General features: G+C 36.1%; 1 protein-coding gene across 1 annotated transcript in view; it reads left to right on the top strand.

Moving 5' to 3' along the window:
- LOC149274819 (usherin-like) overlaps positions 1-22,604 on the top strand; it is a 287,860-nt gene that overhangs the window by 168,041 nt on the left and 97,215 nt on the right. The window contains exons 38-42 of the mRNA XM_089505229.1: positions 6,459-6,609; positions 7,345-7,487; positions 14,072-14,700; positions 20,572-20,900; positions 22,017-22,139. Coding sequence (XP_089361355.1) covers positions 6,459-6,609; positions 7,345-7,487; positions 14,072-14,700; positions 20,572-20,900; positions 22,017-22,139 — 1,375 coding nt within the window. The remainder of the gene's footprint in view (positions 1-6,458; positions 6,610-7,344; positions 7,488-14,071; positions 14,701-20,571; positions 20,901-22,016; positions 22,140-22,604) is intronic.

Genomic DNA, 22,604 nt, shown 5'->3' with positions numbered 1-22,604 from the left:
CAAAGATGCTGCTGGTACCACGATACATAGCGATGAAGATGTACTATGTTGTGTCCAAATAGAATGTTGAAGTTTAAGCTAAAGTGCTCAGTTATAGGTCCAAGAAAGTTCAAACAACCAAAGTCCCCTGGGTTCTTCTCGAATAATTTAACTGTGTTCCAGTGTGCTTTCTAAAATTTAAAGAAAAAAGTGCTTGCCGATCGTTATTGTCATGTTTTCCCCATTTGGTCATAGTGTTTTTAAACAGAATGCCCAAGTTTGGTAAGAAAATCAGATACATGGATAGCAAGATCAACTTTTCCTTTAACAATAATCAAGAAGTAAATTTAAGACTGTCCCCATATCCTTTCATGCGAAAAAAAAGGTAAAAATTTTCCTCTTTTTCTTATAATTAAAAGGATTAGATATATCAAATGTACCGTAATAGGCTATCATACTGCCATGTTTCCAATGGTATATAGTATATGTAAAAGGAGTAATCCCGTTTAGCGAAAAATAAACCTTATATAATTATTTCTGACTTTTTTATATCTACAAAAATACGTGCAAATTGCTAAAAATGTGGAATCCTTCTAAGCGGAGATGTACACATTTATGTTCCCCGTTTCAAACTAAACTATTCAAGCCTGGAGCAAAATTCTGCTATTCCAACACGACTGCGTATTCTCATGTGGCTTATTTAGAAAAAAAAAATTTCTTTAAGAACTCTCTTTTGAGCTTTCTTAAGGCAAACACATGAGGAAAACGCTCATGATTTTTTCCCTGCCTGGCTATAGTCAAAGGAATGTTTTTTTTTCTGTAATATCCACAAAGTGGCCATTTACAAGTTATGATGGTATCTTTTTTTCCCTTTGAATTACATTCTACTTTGTATTATAAAAAAAAATGAAAAAAAAATGAAATATTAGCCAGTTTTATGTTGTGTAATACATTCTACCAGGATCTGAGAGCATAGGGCATATTAAATTATTAATGTTGCTTATTGTTATAGAAAGGAAGGCTTTTCTGTTGAATAGGTTTGGAACTAGATGATGTACAAGATGTTCCACTACCTCTGAGATTATTGCTTGTTGAATAAAAAGTCTATAGCTGAAGTCGATAGCTTTTATTGTTCCCAAAAGCTTATGGGGCTTTACCTCTTCTTCTATGTTGACCCAATACAAGGTATCAACTTGGACTGTAGATTCCATCTTCTTTAAGACCAGTATGGTTATGTATTTTTTTCATCCTCGCTGAAAAAATCATAGCATCAAGATATGCAAAGCAAAGTAGAAGTACTTGTTTAAATAAATCTGTTTACCTAGGTTGTGGTAAAAAAAAACCTAGAAATAGACATTTTCTATAAACAAAGCAAGTGTTCTTGAAGATTAGATATAAGACATGTGCAAATGTGCAAAAAACAAAAAAATAGTTTTTGGCCCATTCGTTCCAGTCGGAGTAGGGGACGTCACTGGAAGCGCAGACATTTTGGCCTCCGGTGAACTAAGGGCAATATGGTGGTGCTTGCGATGACGTCATCTCCCTGATCCTCCAATCGGGGTAGAGGACGTCATGTAATCACCGTCATTTTGCCCTCATGTAAACAGAGGGCATAATAGCCATCACAGCAGTGCCACCATTTTGGCGTAAATTGCAGCTGGGTTATAAGGATGACGAAAGAAGATAGCAGATTAAGGATTGAAGATTGAAGATAGAGAAGAGAGAAGAGAAGGGTGAAGATTCAGAAGAAGATGCGGAAGTGGTCAGCAGTGGTCGGCAGAGAAGGAAGGGAAACATTTAGAGAGCGTGAGAGAGAGAGTGAATAAGAATGAGTGTGTGAGTGAATGTGGACCCACAAATTTCCGGGCTTCGTACGAATCGCTGAATTTTTCAAAATTCAGAAATTTGTAATTCATTTGAATCCGAATGCACAAGTCTATTAGATATATCTATATCTCTGTCTATCTATCTATCTGATATGTTTCTCATGTATGCAATGTATGCTTTTCCATCCATCTATTTCTTGGTATATATTAAAAACATGTCTTTCAAATTTGCACATAGATATTATTTTTTTTTCAAGGAAATCAAAATTTGATTGCCTGATTTTTTAGGAATCCTGAAACACCACCAACACCCACCAGCGATTAAGACAGATTTTTTTTTAAAATTTCCATACAAATATTTTTTAAAAGAGAAATAAGGATAATACTGAAAGAAGAGGAGACGTACGGCAGCATAACATAATATGCTTTGTTACAATTACTAATATTTTGACATGCTCCCCATCATGGCTCGTCAATACCATTCTGCCACATCGAGTCGCTGTTGGGATGAGGTGAAATACATTCCCATTGAGGTGCCATTGAAAATAAAGGTACTTTTTCTCTTGCATCATGTACCACAAGATTTAACCACTTCCCTCAACGTCCAAATGAAAGTATTTTCCATTATTTTCTTTCTTTCTATAAAATGACCTTGGTCCCAAGCCGACCTTCCCTACTGTATAGTCAAAGATCACCTTACAACTTCACCTTATGTATGAATTGTTTGAAGGGCACAGGCCTCTTGAAGAGACGTCCGGTGAAAAATATCACTCAGGATTGCCTGACACCCACGTGAAAAGAGTCTTCGTGTGTTTTTATTCTTTGATTAATAAAAGATGAGTTACATGGTGGCAAGGGCCTTCTTCTGCTTCTATATGAATTGAATCATGAGGTTAGGTCTTCAGTCAGTACATTCAGGTCAAGTGTCCTCAGACTCCTCACGTATTCCCAAACCACTGACACCGTGTTCTTCTACTGCTCACATAACGCTCACTTTTCTGTGATCCATTGACCCTCGTAAGGCATCTCCAGTGTCCAAGAGTCGACTAACAGCATTGATCTTTGCAAATTAGAAAACGTCTCACCTGATACTTTGACCAGAGCTTTGCTGGACTACTGCACTACTCACTATATGTACCAAGCAGTCAAGGGGAGACCTTTGAGGTCCCGGAAGCTTATGAGTAGGCGCTATTAATGCCATTAAAACGTTTCTTAAACATTTGCGTTGTTTTATGTGATAAAAGCTCCAGAGGAAATAATACAATTAGAGCTCTGCTAAGGTTTATTTGCTTAACATACCAGATAATTGTTTTATTATGTTTCTAAGTGGTTGCATTTATGTTATTTATTTTCTGTTATCTCGCAGTCTTTAGCTGAATGTTAAGTATTATAATCTTGGAGTTTAAATCTTTTGTCAATAATTTTCTGTCCTAAAGCCATGGCAACATCACTTACAGTTTTGTACAAAGTTAAGTAGTTATACTAAAACTACACAGATAAACTATTTATTCACCATATCCACCATGTTTCTGGAAGGTTAAAGTAAGACCGTTGAATGCGGCCAAGACATAAAAAGATAATACAACCTCCGACTACTATAAAAACGTGTTCTGTCAGTACCCTCTGGGTAAAAAACATAGCTGCCTTATTTTTCATTCATTACCAGCAAGGAATAGTGAATCTTCATTATACTCAAGTCAGTTTTGTGTAATCTATGAAATAAAGTATTGTTCTTAACAGTAATTATACATCGTTCTCCCCAACAATGTACAAAAGCAAGATAATATAAGATGGGGAGGCCTCTTTGGGAAGACAATGCTGGATTTTACCCAAATATCAGCTTAATATCTTTAGACACATTTAAGCATTATCTGGTATCATTTTAGATTCAAGCTTAGTTTTTGTCCAGAAAAAAAAAACAATGTTCACCAATAAAGTGAGACTGGGTAAGGACTAGGTAAGGATACAACCAATAAGAGAAGTCATTTATTATTCTAAATTCTTAATACTTATTCTTAAACGACTCTTGAAAGGCAGTAATAATCCCGGCTTTATTTACAACCTGATCAGAATACAACTGAGTAAATCCTTAAGCCCAAGAACTACGGTGGTCCTAAAGACCTGGCCCGAGAAGCACAGTTTTTAATGACTTGCTACATACCGCATGCTAAAAAATAGACACAATTGAAAGGAAGGCTTGGCTTTAAACGGAATCTTAAGCAATATGTTTTAGGTGAAGATTTTCCTTTAGGGGTAATGGTTATTTTTGATTTAGCAGCCATACTGAAAAATGGAGATGAGTGATTGTTTCAGGTTCCTAGAAGAACAAATATGTATAAGGACCGCCATGTTGGAACATTTTGTAAGAGGCAGTTTACTAACAAACGTCACAACCAGCTCATTTTTTGTTGGGACAGTCCTGATTTCTGGGCACTGTACCATTGTACCACCGAGATGGTTTATTGTCCTGTCGGGCAAAAAGAAAACTAATATTTGGTGGGCTTAACCTGAAGATACACGTATCATCAATATAAGTCTATAATGTGAAATAATACCCTAATAATTAACTCATCCTTGATATGCTAAAATATAAAAATGATTTAACCTTTATCCCGTATGCTACAAACTTTCAACATATTGCAGAAAGGTCTTTGTTGAAAAAGTATGAAGAGCAAATATTTACACAGAAAAAAACAGCCAGAGCAAAATGCCCTAAAAATCGCAAAATAAAAAATGTTTACTGCGAATATGTGCTAGTAAGAATGAGCAAAATATTGCTGTTATATTTCTTTTGCCATTTCCCCATCCCTAGTCATGTAATTATAAAGCCAAATCAGTGGCGGCGAAACCCTTCTGAGAAATGTATAGTAGAACCTGGGTAACAATATGTAGCAAGAACTCTGAATTATTAGTTGGCGAAACTCAATTTCACCACTGATTCCTGTATTAAACTTTCAAAGAAGAGATGTCACAATGGCCTAGTTTATCATGAGTACATATTCTCATGGCATTTACTCTATGTGTATTCATAGGCTGCCTCCTATCTGCATCCTTCAAGTACATCCGTGATGGCTACTCTGTGTAGTCTCTCATTCCTCATCGTCGCTCTTCATTCCGCGCTGATAGAGCGGAATTCTGTGGGTATCCGCTCTGCTTGATGCAAAAAACGCTTCAACTTTTACTCAAAGGAATTGTGTGTGGATAATATTTCATGCACACCAGAGATAGAGAATTAATAATCCGGAATATACAGAGTTCAAACACAGTATATGTCAGTAGCTCATTCCTTCTTTCTCAAGGGAAACCACGGCAGGAATTGTCTGTGCTTGGTAAAGAGCATCCGTGAAGTATAGTAAAAAATAAATAAATAAATAAAATAAAATAAAAAAGAAAAGGATTTTACCAGCAAGCGATTTAAAGGAACTAAAGTAAAAAAAAAAAAAAATACTACAATATGGTTTATGTTGTTTCATAGAAAAAACATAATTCTCGTTATTATTTAAAGCTGCTGTTAGACACAATATTTCTTCATCCATAACCAGCCTTCGGCTTATTAGGCTCGTAGCCATATATCATCAGTTAAAAAGCTAATTGGCCGTGGCTTCTGAATATAATATGATGTTTACAACTGTATTTTGGTTTTATAGGTTAAAAAATAGATATAATTTTTAGCAATGTGCAGCTTTTATTATATGTATGTATATATATATATATATATATAAATAAATATACATTTATATAGATACACGCACAGTATTTCATACCACAGGCTGAACTTGATATATACACATATATAGACGCAGGGCTGGATAGATGGATAATGTCTAAACAATCTCTTATGTTTGGACCGCTGTTTGGACCCTCTGCCGCTTTCTGCAGCCACCAGAGGCTTTGGTTTGTCTCCTATATTGCTTTTTTTCAGTTAATGCGTAAATGTTAAAATTTTGCAAATCGTGAAAAGATCATGAACAATTTTCCTCTATAATCTAGAAAACACATATCAAATCTGAATTATTTCTTCATTTTCAGCACAGGAAAAAATATCGGAAAACAAATATTGAAATTCACAAATTTATATTGAAATATTTTCCATATTTGCATATGAGGGAACCTTTTTCCCCCCCATAATATTTTATACGTTAAATCCATTGCCCTCGGAGTATTACATTCCCATGCATTAAGACCCTATGTTTTCTCTAAGTAATCAAATATTTAGAAATGGTAATATGTATCAAAATTATAATAAAAGAAGGAAAATAGAAGTATTCTTCCTCATTTTTTTTCCAGAAGATGCATAAAACACACCATATATTTACCGGTTTCTTTTTTTTTTTTTGCACTAAAACGCTACATTTAAATGTAATGTACCAGAAAAGTACAGTTTATCTGCATGAAAAAATAAAAATCATCGCTATAGGTAAGCATACGTTTTTATGTTATTTTAACCCTGTTAGCCATGTGCTAATGTTCAAATAAGACTGAATAGAGAAGTAGTTCAGCAGCGATATAACATTAAATTAAATGGTCCATATTAACATTGCTGTTGATCCCGAGGAGAAGTTTTTCCAGTATATGGAGCATTTCAATTTTATCCAACATATGTTCACCATAGATTTCTCTGCTCTAATTCATCCGTGGATTTTTTGTCGACAGCTCCAGATGGCGTCCTGCCTCCGAGGGTTTCAGCTGGCACTCCAACCAGTCTTCAGGTTGTCTGGTCTACACCAGTCCGTAATAACGCTCCTGGCTTCCCCCGGTACCGGCTCCAGATGAGGGCTACGGATGCCACCGATGAAATCACAGAGTAAGCATATGCAAGTCTATGCATTTTGCTTCAACTCAACTGTAACTAACCACAACATATGTATAAGTTAAAGAGGATCGCCCATCATTTTTATTACTAGTCTTCAATGAAAAAATATGTTTTGATAAATTACTGTTGCGTAATATTATTATTATTTATTGTTTTATATAGCGCCATCAAATTCCGTAGCGCTGTACAATGGGTAGACAGGACATAACAAGTAGTATGTAACATAAGTTGACTAACAGAGACAACAGGTGAGGAGGGCCCTGCTCAAACGAGCTTACAATATAATGTAATAATAATAATATAATGTTTTTGGGTAGCTGCTTATTAGCCTTTTGTATGAGTTCTCGATCTGTTATCTGAACTCAGTCTACTAGACAAACACGCCGACTCCTTATCATACAATAGAATGGCTCAGTCTTAATCTGGACATCCAGTGTCCAATTCATTTGACCAATGAGAGTCTATGTAAGAAGGGACTCCATTAGCATTGCCATAAAGCATCAGCTCAGTGTGGCGATTGAGCCAGGAAAGTCACCCAACATATCACATGACTGACAACAATGGCGGAACAAAATGGGATAAAACCAGATTTCTGCCTATGCCGACTGACATTACTGTATACATCGCTATATTTTATGCTCATGAAGAATTTTTTAACCATTTAATCACAGATGTACTTATACTATGAATACGCATACTCAACTATATTTTCATTGCTCTTTGTAGCTTATATACTGGACCCACGGCCTCCTTTACATATACTGTTAAAGATCTCCAGCCATTTACAGCATATCATCTAAGAATTGGTGCATTTAATAAGTATGGCGGTACCAATAGCAACTGGACTGTTATGTTTACTGAAGAAGATAGTAAGTATACATTCAAGATGTATTGTTGATTTCACTTTTTGAATATATATGATACTTGTTATGAATTGGGTAAAAAAATTATAGTTTTATGTGTATGTGACGATTCTAAGAAAACATGCTGGCCTGATAGTAAAGAGGAAGGGTATGGGTTCTATAGGTTATTAAATAGATTATGCCAATATTTCCAGTATCCCCACTAATCTACTATTCAAGAGTAACAAAATCCTGACTATAGAGAGAAAAAAAGAGTGTATTTCTTAACCTCTCTTAGTTTATTAAGGCATGGCTTTTCTTAAAGCCTTTAAAAATAAAAAAAAAATAGAAAAAAACAAGAAAACTATAAAAAAAAAGAAAGAAAAAAAAGTAAAAAAAATACAGGCCCATGCCCTCCAATATAAGGAGGTATCAGTGTCCTGATTTATTTTTCAATAGGTAGGGAAGCCAATGGGTGAAATTCTATACTGTAGACGCAGAATTGAAAATTGCCTTAAAACTGATCAAGAAAAAAGAAACCAACCCGTTAATTAAATGTTAATAGAGGTGAGGAACACAGCGTCGTCCGTTCTTTAAATATCTGACAATTAAATAGTTTAGGAGCATCTTAACATCTTAATTTTTCTAGAAAAATTTGGGAAATACAAATTAAAATGTCCCTTAGAGATTTACATTACTTTTATTCAAGTAACCACCTGCCCAATTTAAGTTACTAATGGTAACATTTACAAATAATACATTTAGGTGGTGTTTTGTGTAGCTTTTGGGCAACATGAGATACCAATGATCCAGCCAAGGGCATTAGGAGTTTACAGAACAATAAAAACTCATTCCACCCATTTCTAAAGTAGTCATTTGTGCTCCCAACATATTATTCTGTCTATAGTATATCACTAAGTAGGCACATATAAGTTTATTTTTATCTATTTCTTTTAAAGATGGCTGTTAAGCAGTGATCGACCAACAAATGTCAAATCCATCTTGTTTTGGAACTTTTTATACTATTTTACTACAAATAAAGTTTAACTTTCAAGCTATCATTCTGAAGATTTTTATAGGCAATTTCTATATGCTCTAGGGAAAACGGGGAGTAGGAGATTAGATATGGACTGTAAAACAGGTTTATACAACAAGGACGAGCAGAAAAAAGGGATATTATGTCTCAAAAATTGCATTACAACAGTATCCAAAATCGATTGGCAGAGAATGTTTTAAAGAGACAGTAAAGTTGCTAACCCATTGTTAGAAAATGATGGGTTTCCATAGCAGATGTATGGAAAAGATCCTTCAGATTATCAGTGTTCCAAACAGCTGAGAAAGATTCATTGTTTTTTCTTACAAAAAATAATTGTTTTAGTTTCTTTTTGAATTATGACTGAGACAATGAAATGCAGATTATATGCATAAAATAAAAAAATCTATTTGTTTTTAAAAGTATTAATAAAAAAATATAAAAAAAAAAGGCATAAGGAAGCATATTGTAAGATGCCACAATTCAGGTGAATGAAAAATTTTAAACCAGATCTGCCTCTTTCACAAACCCTATATTCACTATACCAGGGGGCACACTATTTTCCACTATTTTTGGGAATCTCATCTCAAAAATTAAAGAAATTCAGTTAAAAATTAATGAAACCTCTTTTCTGATAAGAATACACCGATTTCCTGGTCCTTTTGTAGCCCTTGAGGTTTGGAGTTGAGTGACATACTTAATAAAGCTATGTGTGGATACTTACAGATTAAATTAAGCAATGTACATATGTAGTTAAAACTTACTTTATATGTATACCATGGGGGGCAATCATCTTAACTTCCGGTTATCAGAATTTGTATAATTATTCCTCCCCGCTAAGTTATCCCTCCCCTTTGGTGTTAAAGTAGTACCTGTTAAACCTGTATCTCAATATTTTCTTGTAGCATGCCAATTAGATGTTCCCAACAAAATTTTACATGATTTGCATAATGTCCTGCTGTCGTACTATTGGGCAGCGGGGGTTTACGGTCTCTTAAGGGAGATACTCAAGTATTCCTTTTCAAATAAAAAAAAAATGTTGGAGAAAAAAAATAATCATAAATTTGTTGTCTGCCAAGTTAACGATGACATCATAAGTCATTATAGCTTGGGATATATATGATACGATAAGTTCATATATATTTTTGGTAAACCACACTGGTATTTTTTATGTCATAACAATGCAAAAAAAAAAATAATAAAAACATTAAAATTTTACTGTACTTAGAGTAAGGAAATAATGAAACAGTTATTCCGAGAAATGTAAAAATGTACATAAATGAGATTCTTAAAAATAACATATTTTTGCAGATTGATGTGGAGAGAAGTAAAGAGGAGAGACCGGGAAAAAGTAAATAAGTACATTTAGCAGCAGACAGATAATCGGAAAATATTTATAGCTTATTTCCCCTTCATTTCAAGTACAGACTTCTGAAGTACTTGAGCAAAATAGCTTGTCATAAAAGATAATTTAATTTGCAGAAATGAAGCAGTCTTCTTTTATTAATGACGGAACGCATCGGTCTTGGAATATGAATCAGAGATCTTTTCGGAGACGGGGGAGAACCTGCACAGCTCCCTTATCAATAATTACTTTTACAAACAATTATTTCGGAGACATAGGATCCGTTTTATACCTCAAGCCGTCATACCCTGTTGTCTTCTCTCTAGCGACGAACTCGTCGACAATACGTTATATTCCACATTGATTTTACGGTTAAGGTTCTGATTGTGATATATAGGAATTTTTAAGAATTCAGCCGAGAGCCTGACTTTCGCCTTTTATCATTCCATTAAAATTTTATAACCGTCTTTTTCATGTCATTTCGTCCATGAATTCTTACTTGAGAAAGTGATTGCTACAGCTGTGAACATAACGTTCCCCTTGTTCAGAGCTTTTCCCTGTATTAGCTAACTACCCTAATTATATTCATTGCGCGCGTTTTACATAATCGTAGCGGCCCTTGTCGACGTAAAGTCTCACGCAGCCAGGGAAAGTATGTCGGATTAGATGACTTCACCTAAATAATTAATATTTTCCTAGTATTTAGTATCTTATTTCATTTATACCCAGGGCCTAAACCCAGAGTTAAGGCCTCTCAAAACAAATACAAATATTCCTTATATTTTCAGCGGCAAACTGCGTCACTTTAAAACGGATTGCCCAGTGTCTGGCGCTTACAGTAAATGGTAATGGATAATTATGGACCTATCCAGAGGACTGTTCCAGGGCTCAATTATAGTCATGGTGGAAAGCTGCAAAGACAAACCATGGACAGATTTATTAAACAAGCACTAGAATAGAACGCTGATGTCAGAATAATAAAATCTCATCTCAGGTGTGAGACGAGACCAAGGAATGATTTTAAGTCTTTAAAGCGGGAAAACCAGGCAGACAATATGGGCCAAATGGGTCACGTCTCCATCAGATTCTATATTTCTATTATTTTTAATAATATGTCCTGATGAAAGTCTAATAAACAGACTGAAACGTTGATTAGAAAACTGCAGTTTCTCGAGTGATTATTTAAAGAAGTCCCTGGAGTGCCGGTAACTATTTTTGGATGTTATATGATTTGCTGTTGCAGCTACTTGGCACCGGGCTAAAAAAAAAGTGGTGATTGGTGTGCAATTGTTAATTTTGGACTTTCTATTATTTTTAGGACATTCGCATGAATTAACAAAATCGGCAAATTTAGTTCAAATGTCTGTGTCACGGCAGAGGCTAAAAATGGTTCGTTTGTCAGGGAGGAGCAGAGGTACAATCAAATTCAGACTCGTGTACCAGATAATTGGGGACAATCCAGGATACCCACCTACTCTTTCCTTCAAGTATTTAAAAAATAAAGCGCCCAGGGTACAGGGCACAGACTGTCAAACTACCGTCTCGTAGGTACAGGACATGGCATCTGACCGCACCGTTTTCATGTAGGGCACATGTCACCGCTTCCTTCGTGTGGAGTGTTTATTACGCAACGGACAATTAACAGGAGAGTTTGCAGTAGAGTTATGGTTAAAAAACTCCATCGTCCCCAGCGAGCTTCTGCTGCAGGAAGGGCTTGGCTGGCCCTGTATAATGCATAGTTAAAGCCAGTGAAACTACTGCAAAGTTTCCTTATATACTGAATTATACATTATGCAGGTTTACTTCAGCATACTTGCCCGAGAAACCTTCCAAAGTTGGCGCTTTATAAACAAATAGCGAGTTAAAACCATAACTCTACTGTCAACTCTCCCTTTAGTGAATAAACCCCTCGGAACGGAGTCTTGATGTTTATCATCTCACATGAACATCTAATGACAAACACAAAGGGATCCACTGCGGCCTGTGCCCAGCCTTCTGATCTACTCCACTTGTTATAAAGTAGACCACTGAAGTACTATGCGATTTATTTAATTAACAATCTTATTTATTAACAAAAAAAAAATACAATATAAAAGGGCATCATAAGATCCTAACATTTTTGTATATGGAATTTATATATTTTTTTCTTTTCCAGAAACATAGAATTTGGCGGCAGATAAGATCCACTCAGCCCATCTAGTCTGCTTGTTGTCCCTGCTTTAAAGAATCAAACCTCAGTAAATGCCCCACAAAATAGCTGTTGTTAATTTCAATTTGCCTAAATCGACATATTACAAGAATAAGTCAGACACATGGTGTTTCTCCGGAAAATATATATATATTTTTTTTTTATCTTTAAACCCTTGACATTTGAATCCTAAAAAAAAAAAAAAATCTAAAGGTATTTTAAACAATTACTGAACGTGAGTATATCTTTTTTTTTTTAAGATACGTAATAAAACCTAATGCTCTCAAACACAAAAAAAAAAAAAAAAATAAAAGGAGAAAAAAAAAATCACATAAATGTCAAATATTGCTCTGGGCAGAACGAGGGCTATAGTATTTTTCGTGATCGGCCGTAGCAATTTCTAGTTATCGGGATGTGGTTTATAAGAATGCTAAATGTTCTGGAATTACAGCTGTTGCGCTGATCGGTGACTGAGCCAGACTTGTGTTATTGCACCATGTTCTCTGCTTGTACCTAGAGAGCAGTAAAGCCTCAATATAATAAAAGGCACCTGCATTTTAAATGAAATTTCAATTGAAAAACTTAACAGCCCTTCAAATTGCAGAATTTAACGCAGCCCAGTAAAGCTTAAATAACACTTTGCCTCCACAGACTGAGGCTTTTGCATTCAAGGTGACTTGATTGTCGCGCGGCAAAATTATTTACAATTAAGGGATATCTCTGGAGGGCCGCGGAGTAGTTGCCGTTCCACAACACCTAGGCAGGCATATGGTGGCACTTTTTCAGTATTCATGGAAGCTCTTGAACCTTTATGGTAATTGAATCTTTTAGACTGCTGAGAGGAGCGCGCTTCAAAAACCTGTTAACCCAAAGGTCAGATCGGCGCGTTGTTTATTTATCAGTGGGGCCGAAAGAGCTAAATCGGCAGCTCCTGTCACAGTCCCAATAAAAAATCACCTACAATATTAACAGGGAGTGGATAAATTGCAAACCATGGGCGAGAATTGCTAATAGAATCCCAAACACAATGGGTTTACTGTAGAGTGAGAAATCCTCGAGGCTTGGTTGAAATGAATTTATATCGAGTTTGGGTATGTTCTACCAAAATGTAAACACATTGAATTGTGTCAAGTTGGGTATGTTATAGTTCATAATGTGTCATCTTTAGCATAAATATCAAACACTTTGTAATGATTATTGGTAGAATTCTCTGTTCAGGACACAGTTGTCAAACGCTTCAGGTTGGGTGGAGCTTAACAATGTTGGGTATTCTAAATAAAGTCTTCTACATTCGGTGGGATTCCGAGGTCTCGGCTAAGGTTAGTGCAAGATGCAAGGAGATCTCAGTTAATTTAGGTATAAGACTGAAGAGTGTTCTTCCACCTAAATGTATATCCCATCCACAAGAAGATCTTTTCATAGCCAACTTAACCAATACACTGTGCCTCCATTTATCACTTTATGTTTCAGTTTAATGTTCTGTTCATTTTCTTATTATCATTTGTAATGCTATTTTTCGGTCATTGTTTGTTGTTTTTTTTCACTTCACTTTCCCTGCATTAAGGCCTGAAAACTGGTGTGACTGAGCCTTTAAGGCTGCATTACTAGTGATTTAATATTCACCATTCAATTATGTCATCATTCATATCCATTATTAAACAATAGTAAAGGCTCATAAATACACCAAACATTAAAAAACAAAATGCTAACTGCATATACAGTATGTGTTCCCATTCACAGTTAGACTTTTGATTATTTGAATCCTACCCAGAGCCTACCCTTGCGAGACGCGGCCAGGACTGCACATTGATGTCAGTGGGTGGTGGATGGAGATGGATAGATAGATAGATAGATAGATAGACAGCCAGATAGAGAGAGAGATAGATAGATAGATAGATAGATAGATAGATAGATAGATAGATAGATAGATAGATAGATAGATCTATATATATATATATGTACGTTATGTTATAGTATACACATGCACACATGCATAGATTGAATGTATGTCTCATAACAAGGGTTTATTTTCTATTTTCTAACAGGACCAGGACACATAAACCCACCCTCATTTTCTAGCGTGAAAGCACGATCACTAACAATTAAGTGGCAACATCCTTTGCAACCAAGCGGTATAATTACTCATTATAATATTTACCAAAATGGAAGCCTACGGGCAGCTGTTCCAGGAAATAGCTCAAGTTACAACCTTTTGAATTTGAGCCCACACACTCTCTACCGGTATCAGCTCGAAGGATGCACATCTGGGGGTTGCACGCTGTCTTCAGAGTCTTTATTAGTGCAAACCCAGCCAGATGCCCCAAGTGATATCCCACCACCTGACCTCTACTCCCACACTCCAACCTCTGTTGTCATTAAATGGCGACCTCCAGTTCACCCAAATGGAATAGTAGACAATTATACAATTGAAAGAAGGATAAAGGGGACAGAGGGAATTCATAAACTGTTCACATTACTCAAGACTCATTCCATGGAGTACGTGGATCAAACAAGTGACTTAAGCCCCTGGAAAACATATGAATACAGGATTACAGTGGCTACAGTTAATGGAGGGGCCAATAGCAGTTCTTGGTCAGAAGTAAAGACAAGACCATCGCGACCTGCAGCAGTGGAGCCTCCAGATGTTTCTGTATTAGGACCATATACAGCAATGGTAAGCATATACTAACCTTAGAACTACCCAGAGCTCTCCTACTACTGGGGGAGTCGCTTCATGGGGCATAAAGAAAATAGAGGAGAGGCAGGCATAAGGTGAAAAAGGAGAGAAGAAAAGATATAGTGGTGAGTGGGCAGAGAGAAAGAGAAGTGAGAAAAGAGATCAGATAAAAATGTGAGGAAAGAAAGGGTCATCTACACAGTCTACAAGTCTCCAAACCTTCTAAACCTCAACCTTTCTTCCTTGTGTCAGCGTGAGCATGCATGGTACATCAACTCTCCCCCCAACCAATGCTAAAAGTCATCCCTTCCTTCACATGCATTCCACATGTATACTGGGGCCCTGCTAAGTGTAGCAATCAGATCCTTTCTAATGTCCAAGCCGTTCTCTGTCCCCTCTCACCATGACTTGGAGACTTATATGGCCACTGGGCCAGCATTTCCCAGAACATAATTGGGTAAATTTTGGATCCCAAGGCTTACAGATTTTTTTCTAGGACTTTCCAGATGAAACCTAGACTGGGTTACAAAAATAATAGGCCACGGAGGAGCAGTACATATGGCCTAATGGGATTTCAGTAAGGCATTCAGTGCCGTCCCTTATAGAAGAATAACACTGTTTGGTTATTAAAATAGTTGAAAGGATAAGGCAACGGCTGATTGACTGGAGACAGAAGGTTGTATTAATGGTGTATATTCAGAGGAAGGTCTTGTTACTTGTGGGGTAACTCGTGGACTTGTATTGGGATCCATAATTGTTAATATTTTTATTAACAGTATTACTAAAGATTCTAATGGTAAGGTCAGTCTTTCTGCAGGTGATACAAAAGTCTGCACCAAGCCAAATGACAATGGTTAATAGAGCAGCAGATGCAATTTAATGTTGATAAATGTAAAATGTAGACCCCATCTCCAGAAGGACATTGACGCATTGGAGAGAGTTCAGAGGAGAGCTACAAAAATGGTGAATGGTTTGCAGGATAAAAATGATCATGAAAGGCTAAGGGAACGGGATATGTACGGCTTGGGAAAGGAGAGAAAAAGGAGATGTTTAAATACTTAAAGGGATTTAATAAATACAGGAGGGAAGTTCATTTCAAAGGAGAAGAAATGTAAGAACATGAAGTCATAATCTAAAACTAGAGGGTCGGAGGTTTAGAGGTAATGTAAGGAAGTTTTGCTTCACTGAGAGGGTGGTAGATAAATGGAACAGCCTCCCATCAGAAGAGGTAGAGGCTAATCCAGTAAGGGGCTTTAAACGTGCACGGGATAGGTGCAAATCTAGCCTAGATCAAGGGCTGATTAAAGGGTGAGTCTTTCATTAGGAAAAATGAGCAGATTAGATGGACTGAATTATTCTTCTCTGCCGTCAAATTCTGACGTCAGCGGGCAGTCCTGGCCGCGTCCCGCAAGCGAAGGCTCCGGGTAACTGGAGGCCAGAAGTTCCCAGGTATGCTAATAAGTCACCTATTAACGCATAGAACATTGTACAAAATACTAACACTATTTCCCTAAAAATCAAACTTTGAAAAAAACAAAAAGGGAAATAAATTCGAAAGAACCCCTTTAAAATGATAACAGCCATTAAATAAAGTTGACGGGTAAAGGTGACAGTATGTCAGCTATTTAATCAATATAAAAGATTTTATAATAAACAAACTAAATATTCTTTAAAAAGAGAATTTTTTTTAAAAAATGTTGGCTTTCAGGGCTACCTAAGATGTTTTCAATTATGAACATAATTCCGCCGGGAACGCGCTCTGGAGGTCAGGATAGCTACCATTGTTTTGGCTTGAATACAAAATTCATTCTAGGGAAATTAGTATAACCAAACAAGAGGGATGCTGCAGCATTGAAGCCTCATTTCGGTAAACACACACACACACACACGCATTCATGAATAAAGACTTGTACATATGCCAAAAGTATTGGTACACTGGTTTGATCATTACGGCACAAAGCACACTGAGTTTATGCGAGGAAAAGAGATTAATTAACCTTTATTTCTTTAAACAATGTTTTATGTACAATAACAATTAAGGATTAAAACTTTATCACAACTGATTTTAATACCCAAGTACATTGTTGTAGCAGTTTAGGAACAGTTTAGGAAATGGAGCAAAATACATCAATTCTAAACATTTGAATCATAAAATATTAAACAAAACAATTATTGGTGCCAAATTCACTCAGAATAGTTGGACAGTTTTGTAACTGTATATTTTTAATTTATATATTTTTTGGATGTTCTGTTTACAATAAATTTTTCCCACGTTGATTTTTTTAGAATGCTTTGGTTCACTATTAGACAAATAATCAATATACAGGATAGTTAAAAATTAAAAAATGTTAAAAATAAATGGAACAGTGATATATGTTTAAAATGGCGAATTTAAAAAAAAAAACTACTAAAGGCCATTGGAATCTATTAATTAAAATGTCATAACGACATTATGTCACTTATTAATAGCTTTTCAGTGTCATATTTAATAATAACTATCAAACTACAGGAATATTTCCTACAGAGGTCAATCGAAAGGTTAATACTGTAACTTATGATATCAGTATTAGCATCTGTGGTGTTAAATTGGATGAAAGTCACACTTTAAAAAATATATATTTTGCACTGAAAAAAATAACGTCTAAAATCCACAGAAATGTAGTTTTGGATTTATTTAATACTTTGTACTATACTAGAAAATATAAGATAAACTATTGGATGTAACGGCATACCTCATACCGTGTTGGCCTCTATACTTCATAGGAACTATTAGTATTTTTTCTCGCCTGCAAATAAATGCTCTCCTTATTTTGCTTCAAAGTTGTGCGTATGTTCACTATTTCCCTTCCTTTTCAGCTTATTTTGCAAAATTCTGCACTCCTTAACTCTGCCCCTCTTGAACACATTCAAATGTTGGAAGGCATTGAGGACGAATACTGCACTCCAAAATCATAATGTATAGATTGTTCTAGCCATTTGACACATGGGAAAGAAGTGTCACAAATAAGTTAGACACATTTCATTTTGCAGAAGGAGATCTGCAAGCGATTTGCATACCCAGGAACTCTCACGGTTGGACCGGTATTAGAGCCATTCGGGTAACACATTTGCCGAGTCCCTACATCGAATTGTCATGTTTGGCTATCAAAGGGTTAATATTTCAAGAACCTCAGGGTCCGCTCATTTAGAAAGTTCCCAGGTATGGTAATTTGGGGTCATTGTGGTAATAAGGACATAAGCTTTGTTGTTGCGAAAGGTATTATCGAAATACTAGGGTGCTCTGAGCACTTGGATGAGGTCTGATGAGTTTAACCCCTTAATGACAAAGCCCGTACATGTACGGGCTCAAAATGCATTGTTTTCAATAGGTTTAGGGACCCCCATTGTTCTTAAGGGGTTAATACATTATTGACAGTCCCCTTCAGTAGCTCAATGAGCACTCAAATCGTATCTCCATGATCGAGAGGGGGCTTATTAAACTCAGCTGTGCGTAATATTTTATTTTGCACCTTGGATAGACATTCATATAATCGAACGTTAACATATGTCATATCCTTAAGGTCTTTATCATAAAAACTATATGTACAAATGTAGGTGTTGCTTGGTCATACCTGTCCCTGAGAGAATACAGTAATCGTATAAAAGGGGGTGATGCGAGACTTCATATGGCAGGTAAAGTTTTATCCCGCTCCTAAAATGAAGCATTACAGTAAGGCAAACCTCAGGGTTGTCCAGCATTTCACATTGAGGGCCGCATTGAAGTGCAGGACATAAAGCCGTGAGAAGTATTAAAGAATGCGCGTGCTTTCTAGCTAGGACTTGAGTCATCCAAAAAAATCAATGGTAACTGCATCTGGCCATGGGGCTTACTGTTGGCCAATACTCACCGGGATGATTAATTATCTATGGATTATTCTAAGATAAGGGAATGTCTTCTAACTACTGATTGATCCAAATCTCAATTTCTGTCGTCTCGTGATTCCAAACCTGACCGGTTTGTTGCACGAAGGGCAAGCCACAGAGCCACTACATCCTTCTATCAATGAAAGGCTTATTATACTTTCGTTCATTTTATTATATATATATATATATATATATATATATATATATATATATATATATATATATATCAGTCTTTGCATAGTCCTGCTACAACCGCAGTTCAGACCAGTAACAGTTGGATTCGGTGCACCGCTAGCCTGTCTGTGTTAACATCTTAATCACTGATAACAATGTTTCCCAAGGTTACTATACAATGACTTCTTTATAATGGGTAATGATGCCTCATAAGTATCTTTGCATGTTTTTGTCAAGAAAATAAGACAAAGTGATGGCATCCTGCTCGCTCTACAATAGCTGCCTCCTGAGCATTCTCTCATGGCATAAATACTGATCTTTAAATCAATGAGCAAACTGCTTATGCTACGCTGAATACCCGGTCTTATGAGCTCTGGTGCTTTCACGCTTTACATTGCCAAGCCATAGTCTAATAGCCCACAAGCCTCTGGAAGACCAGAAAGCGGAACAATGTGTATTTTACCAATTCATTGTATGCCGTTTTAAACACCGTCCTTGAAATTACAGAAGCGCAAAAGACAATGTTAGGTTCTTACCTGCTGACTTTCCTGTCCCTGTTAAGATGTCTTTTAAAACCCTTTACAGCAAGACAGGTTCAGACACACAAAGGGTTAAATACATGTGAATGTATACTACGTATAAATAGTTATACATATGTGGAAAGGGATAAAGAGGCAACCGAGCTTTATTTCTAAGCGGTCATTAAAATACTGAAGCCATTGAGGCTTGCAAAGTGTTAAAAGAAACATTGGCTAATGAAAGTCCATGGAGGGACAGACTTCATTAGCATCGCCATAAAGCATCAGCTCAGTGTGGTGATTGTGCAGGGAAAGTCACCCAAAATATCACACGGCTGACAACAATGGCGGCCTCCAGATACGCAGGTAAAGGGAGTTTATTGGAACAAAATGAGATAAAACCAGTTTTTTGTTTTTCAATGCTGACTGACATTACTGTTTATGAGAGTTTATGCTCCTGTAAGTGGGGCATCACAGTGCCCCAGGATCCAAATATAATAGGCCTTTCACCTCTACTTCTCTTTATTTCATGCTGCTGTTAAATTTTTTAAAATCTGCAAATTTTTTTCAAAAAGGGCCATTCTTTGTCTGTTACATTATATCTTGTATAACCTCACTGTACAGCCCACCAGACTCTGTTGCCAATATATGAATAAAAGGTAGAAATAATAAGACAAAGAAAATTGAACTCGACAAACATTAATATTTTAGCTGGTTTGTATTAAAGTTATGTGCAAACAGGGAAAAGAAAAAATGTCGGTGCGCTAAGCTAGTCACAGGCTCAAAAAATACAAATGTGTAATACGAGGCCTACCAAACGGGTGTAAGCATGCAGCAACATTGTACAATGTATACAAAAAACAAAAACCGTCTGCGCTTCTCACCCTAATAAAGTTGGCAACAAATATATTAACATAATATAAATGAGAGGTTTTGGTTATATGAATTGGCCAAAGCATAATTAAGCTCACCCGCCACGTCAGGGGTTAATAGGGAGGAGGTTTAATTGCACCTCCCCCAACACATTAATCTGGTTTTGGTAGCAGTATAAACTGCTTTGTGTGCCCACTATGTAGGAGGTGAGAGTAGGAGCTCACCCTATTGAGAGTGTCCCTTGACGTGGCGGGTGAGCTTAATCATGCTTTGGCCAATTCATATAACCAAAACCTCTCATTTATATTATGTTTATATATTTGTTGCCAACTTTATTAGGGTAAGAAGCGCAGACAGTTTTTGTTTTTTGTATTAAAGTTAACAGTTTTTTTATTTTTAGGTCACTTGGAAAATGCCTCTTATGCCCAACGGAGAAATAATAAAGTATGAGATCCGCATGCCTGAACCACGAATTACCATTGTCAACACGACACTGTTAAGCCACACAGTGACAAATCTCATCCCATACACCAACTATTCTGTGAGCGTCATGGCCTGTTCTGGAGGGGACATCTACCATGGAGGATGTACTGAAAGTCCACCTACTCAAGTGACCACCTATCCTGCTCCCCCTGAGGGTATTAACCCTTTGACAGCAACTCCAATCAGTGAGACATTTATCACTGTTTCTTGGCGACCTCCATCAAGGCCAAATGGACCAAATATAAGGTAATAAGTTTACAGCACAACAATGTTACAACACAACTAATAAACCGCACATAACCTTAAGGGTTCATGTACCTAAGAGGGATGAAGCTCAGAGTCTCTTGCCCAAGTTTGATACATAAGGGCTCTAACAACACTCGGGATTCCCCAAAGCTCTTGAGATGTGTCCTTTATCAGTTGGGTTCTTGAGGTTTAAGACCTCTCTGGCATTAGGTTCTCACTGTACTTTTTTGTCATTATTTTGCTTTGATCTGTAACACTGTTTGATAATCATGTTTGATATAAGCTTATTTTGCAACATAATGTAAAATTTAAATGCGGCCTTTTCTATTTTTAGGTTTTTATCATGAAAACCTACATACAAGTATAGAAGTTTGGAGATGTACTGTATATAGAAAGATATATACATTCTACACATTACACATTTTTGATTTCCACCTCTATAACTGGATTAAGACCCTCCAATGCCCCTAGACATGTGGCACCTGGCCTTCCTTAGTGCTTTTCTTCCAAATACAGTAGCCTGAACCCTGGGGTATGTGGCCAGATTATCCATAAAACATTTGGGTCCATAGACACATGCCTAGTGTGCCAAATGTATAATCCGAGTCGGAAATCGGTGAAAATGTGTTCATAATTCTCTCCTGTTCTACCACAATAAACCAAACCGAAATGTAAATTAAAAGAAATTAATTGTGATTTTTTTTTTTTTTTTTTTTTTTTTAATACCAATTTAAAATCCATTTAAAATGAAAAATATTTAAAATGAAATATATTGTGCTTTTCTATTTTCTTTTCTCATAACATAAAAATGAATATTTAAATATATTTTGTACATTTAATATGTCCTATAATACGTCAAATATTCTACAATTTAAAGCAGGTTTTTAGATGTAGTTTTCCTGAGAAAAACTCGCTGTGAAGTTGTGTGATATGAGTTTTGTTAGAAATGACATTTTTAGTTTCAAAGTTTGTTGTTTTGTTTTTTTTAAAAAAATCTAACATGTTTATCTGAGCAATTTTGCAGCTGTAAAAACAAAATAATGTTTAAAAACCCGTGTTTTTGTTTAATAATATTAGTTGAGATAATCCAAGGGATCTGCTTGTCTTTTGTTTTAGATATGAACTCCTGAGACGTAAAATCCTGCAACCACTTGCATCAAATCCCCCTGAAGATTTAAATCTGTGGCTGAATATTTACTCAGGAACTCAGTGGTTTTATGAAGATAAGGGTCTTAGCAGGTAAGATTACAAAACGGTGGAAAAAAACAGATGCTGGCATTTTCAATAGCGTTATTTTCTATGATTAGAACATCTCTACCAGCTTTGTGTGTTTATATCATCGCTCAGTATTACGAAACTAACAGCATACATTGTATCTAGTAAATCAGAAAAAAAATCATAATTTAAAAACCCAAATTCAAAAATGCTTCTGCAGAGAAGAACGCTTTACTCCATTATGAGTTTTGGTTGAGTGTTTCTAACAAGAAAATTAAAATATTTAAAGAAAAATACATGTTCCTACTTTCCAGTTTTTAGAGTATTTGTCATGATTTAGTGGGGAACAATGTTTTCACATCGCATAGAAAGTTTTTAGAACAAAACAAAGTTAACTGACATACCTTTGCCATGATAGAAGCCTTCACAAAAGGCTATAAGGACAGTGGAAAAGAGGTCATCTGAAATATTACATATAGAGTAGTAGAA

This window comes from Sceloporus occidentalis, unplaced genomic scaffold (genome assembly GCF_023333645.1).
Source record: "Sceloporus occidentalis isolate IW3139 unplaced genomic scaffold, rSceOcc1.0.p SCAF_319, whole genome shotgun sequence".
Lineage (NCBI taxonomy): Eukaryota > Metazoa > Chordata > Lepidosauria > Squamata > Phrynosomatidae > Sceloporus > Sceloporus occidentalis.
This window is presented reverse-complemented; position numbering and strand designations above follow the sequence as displayed.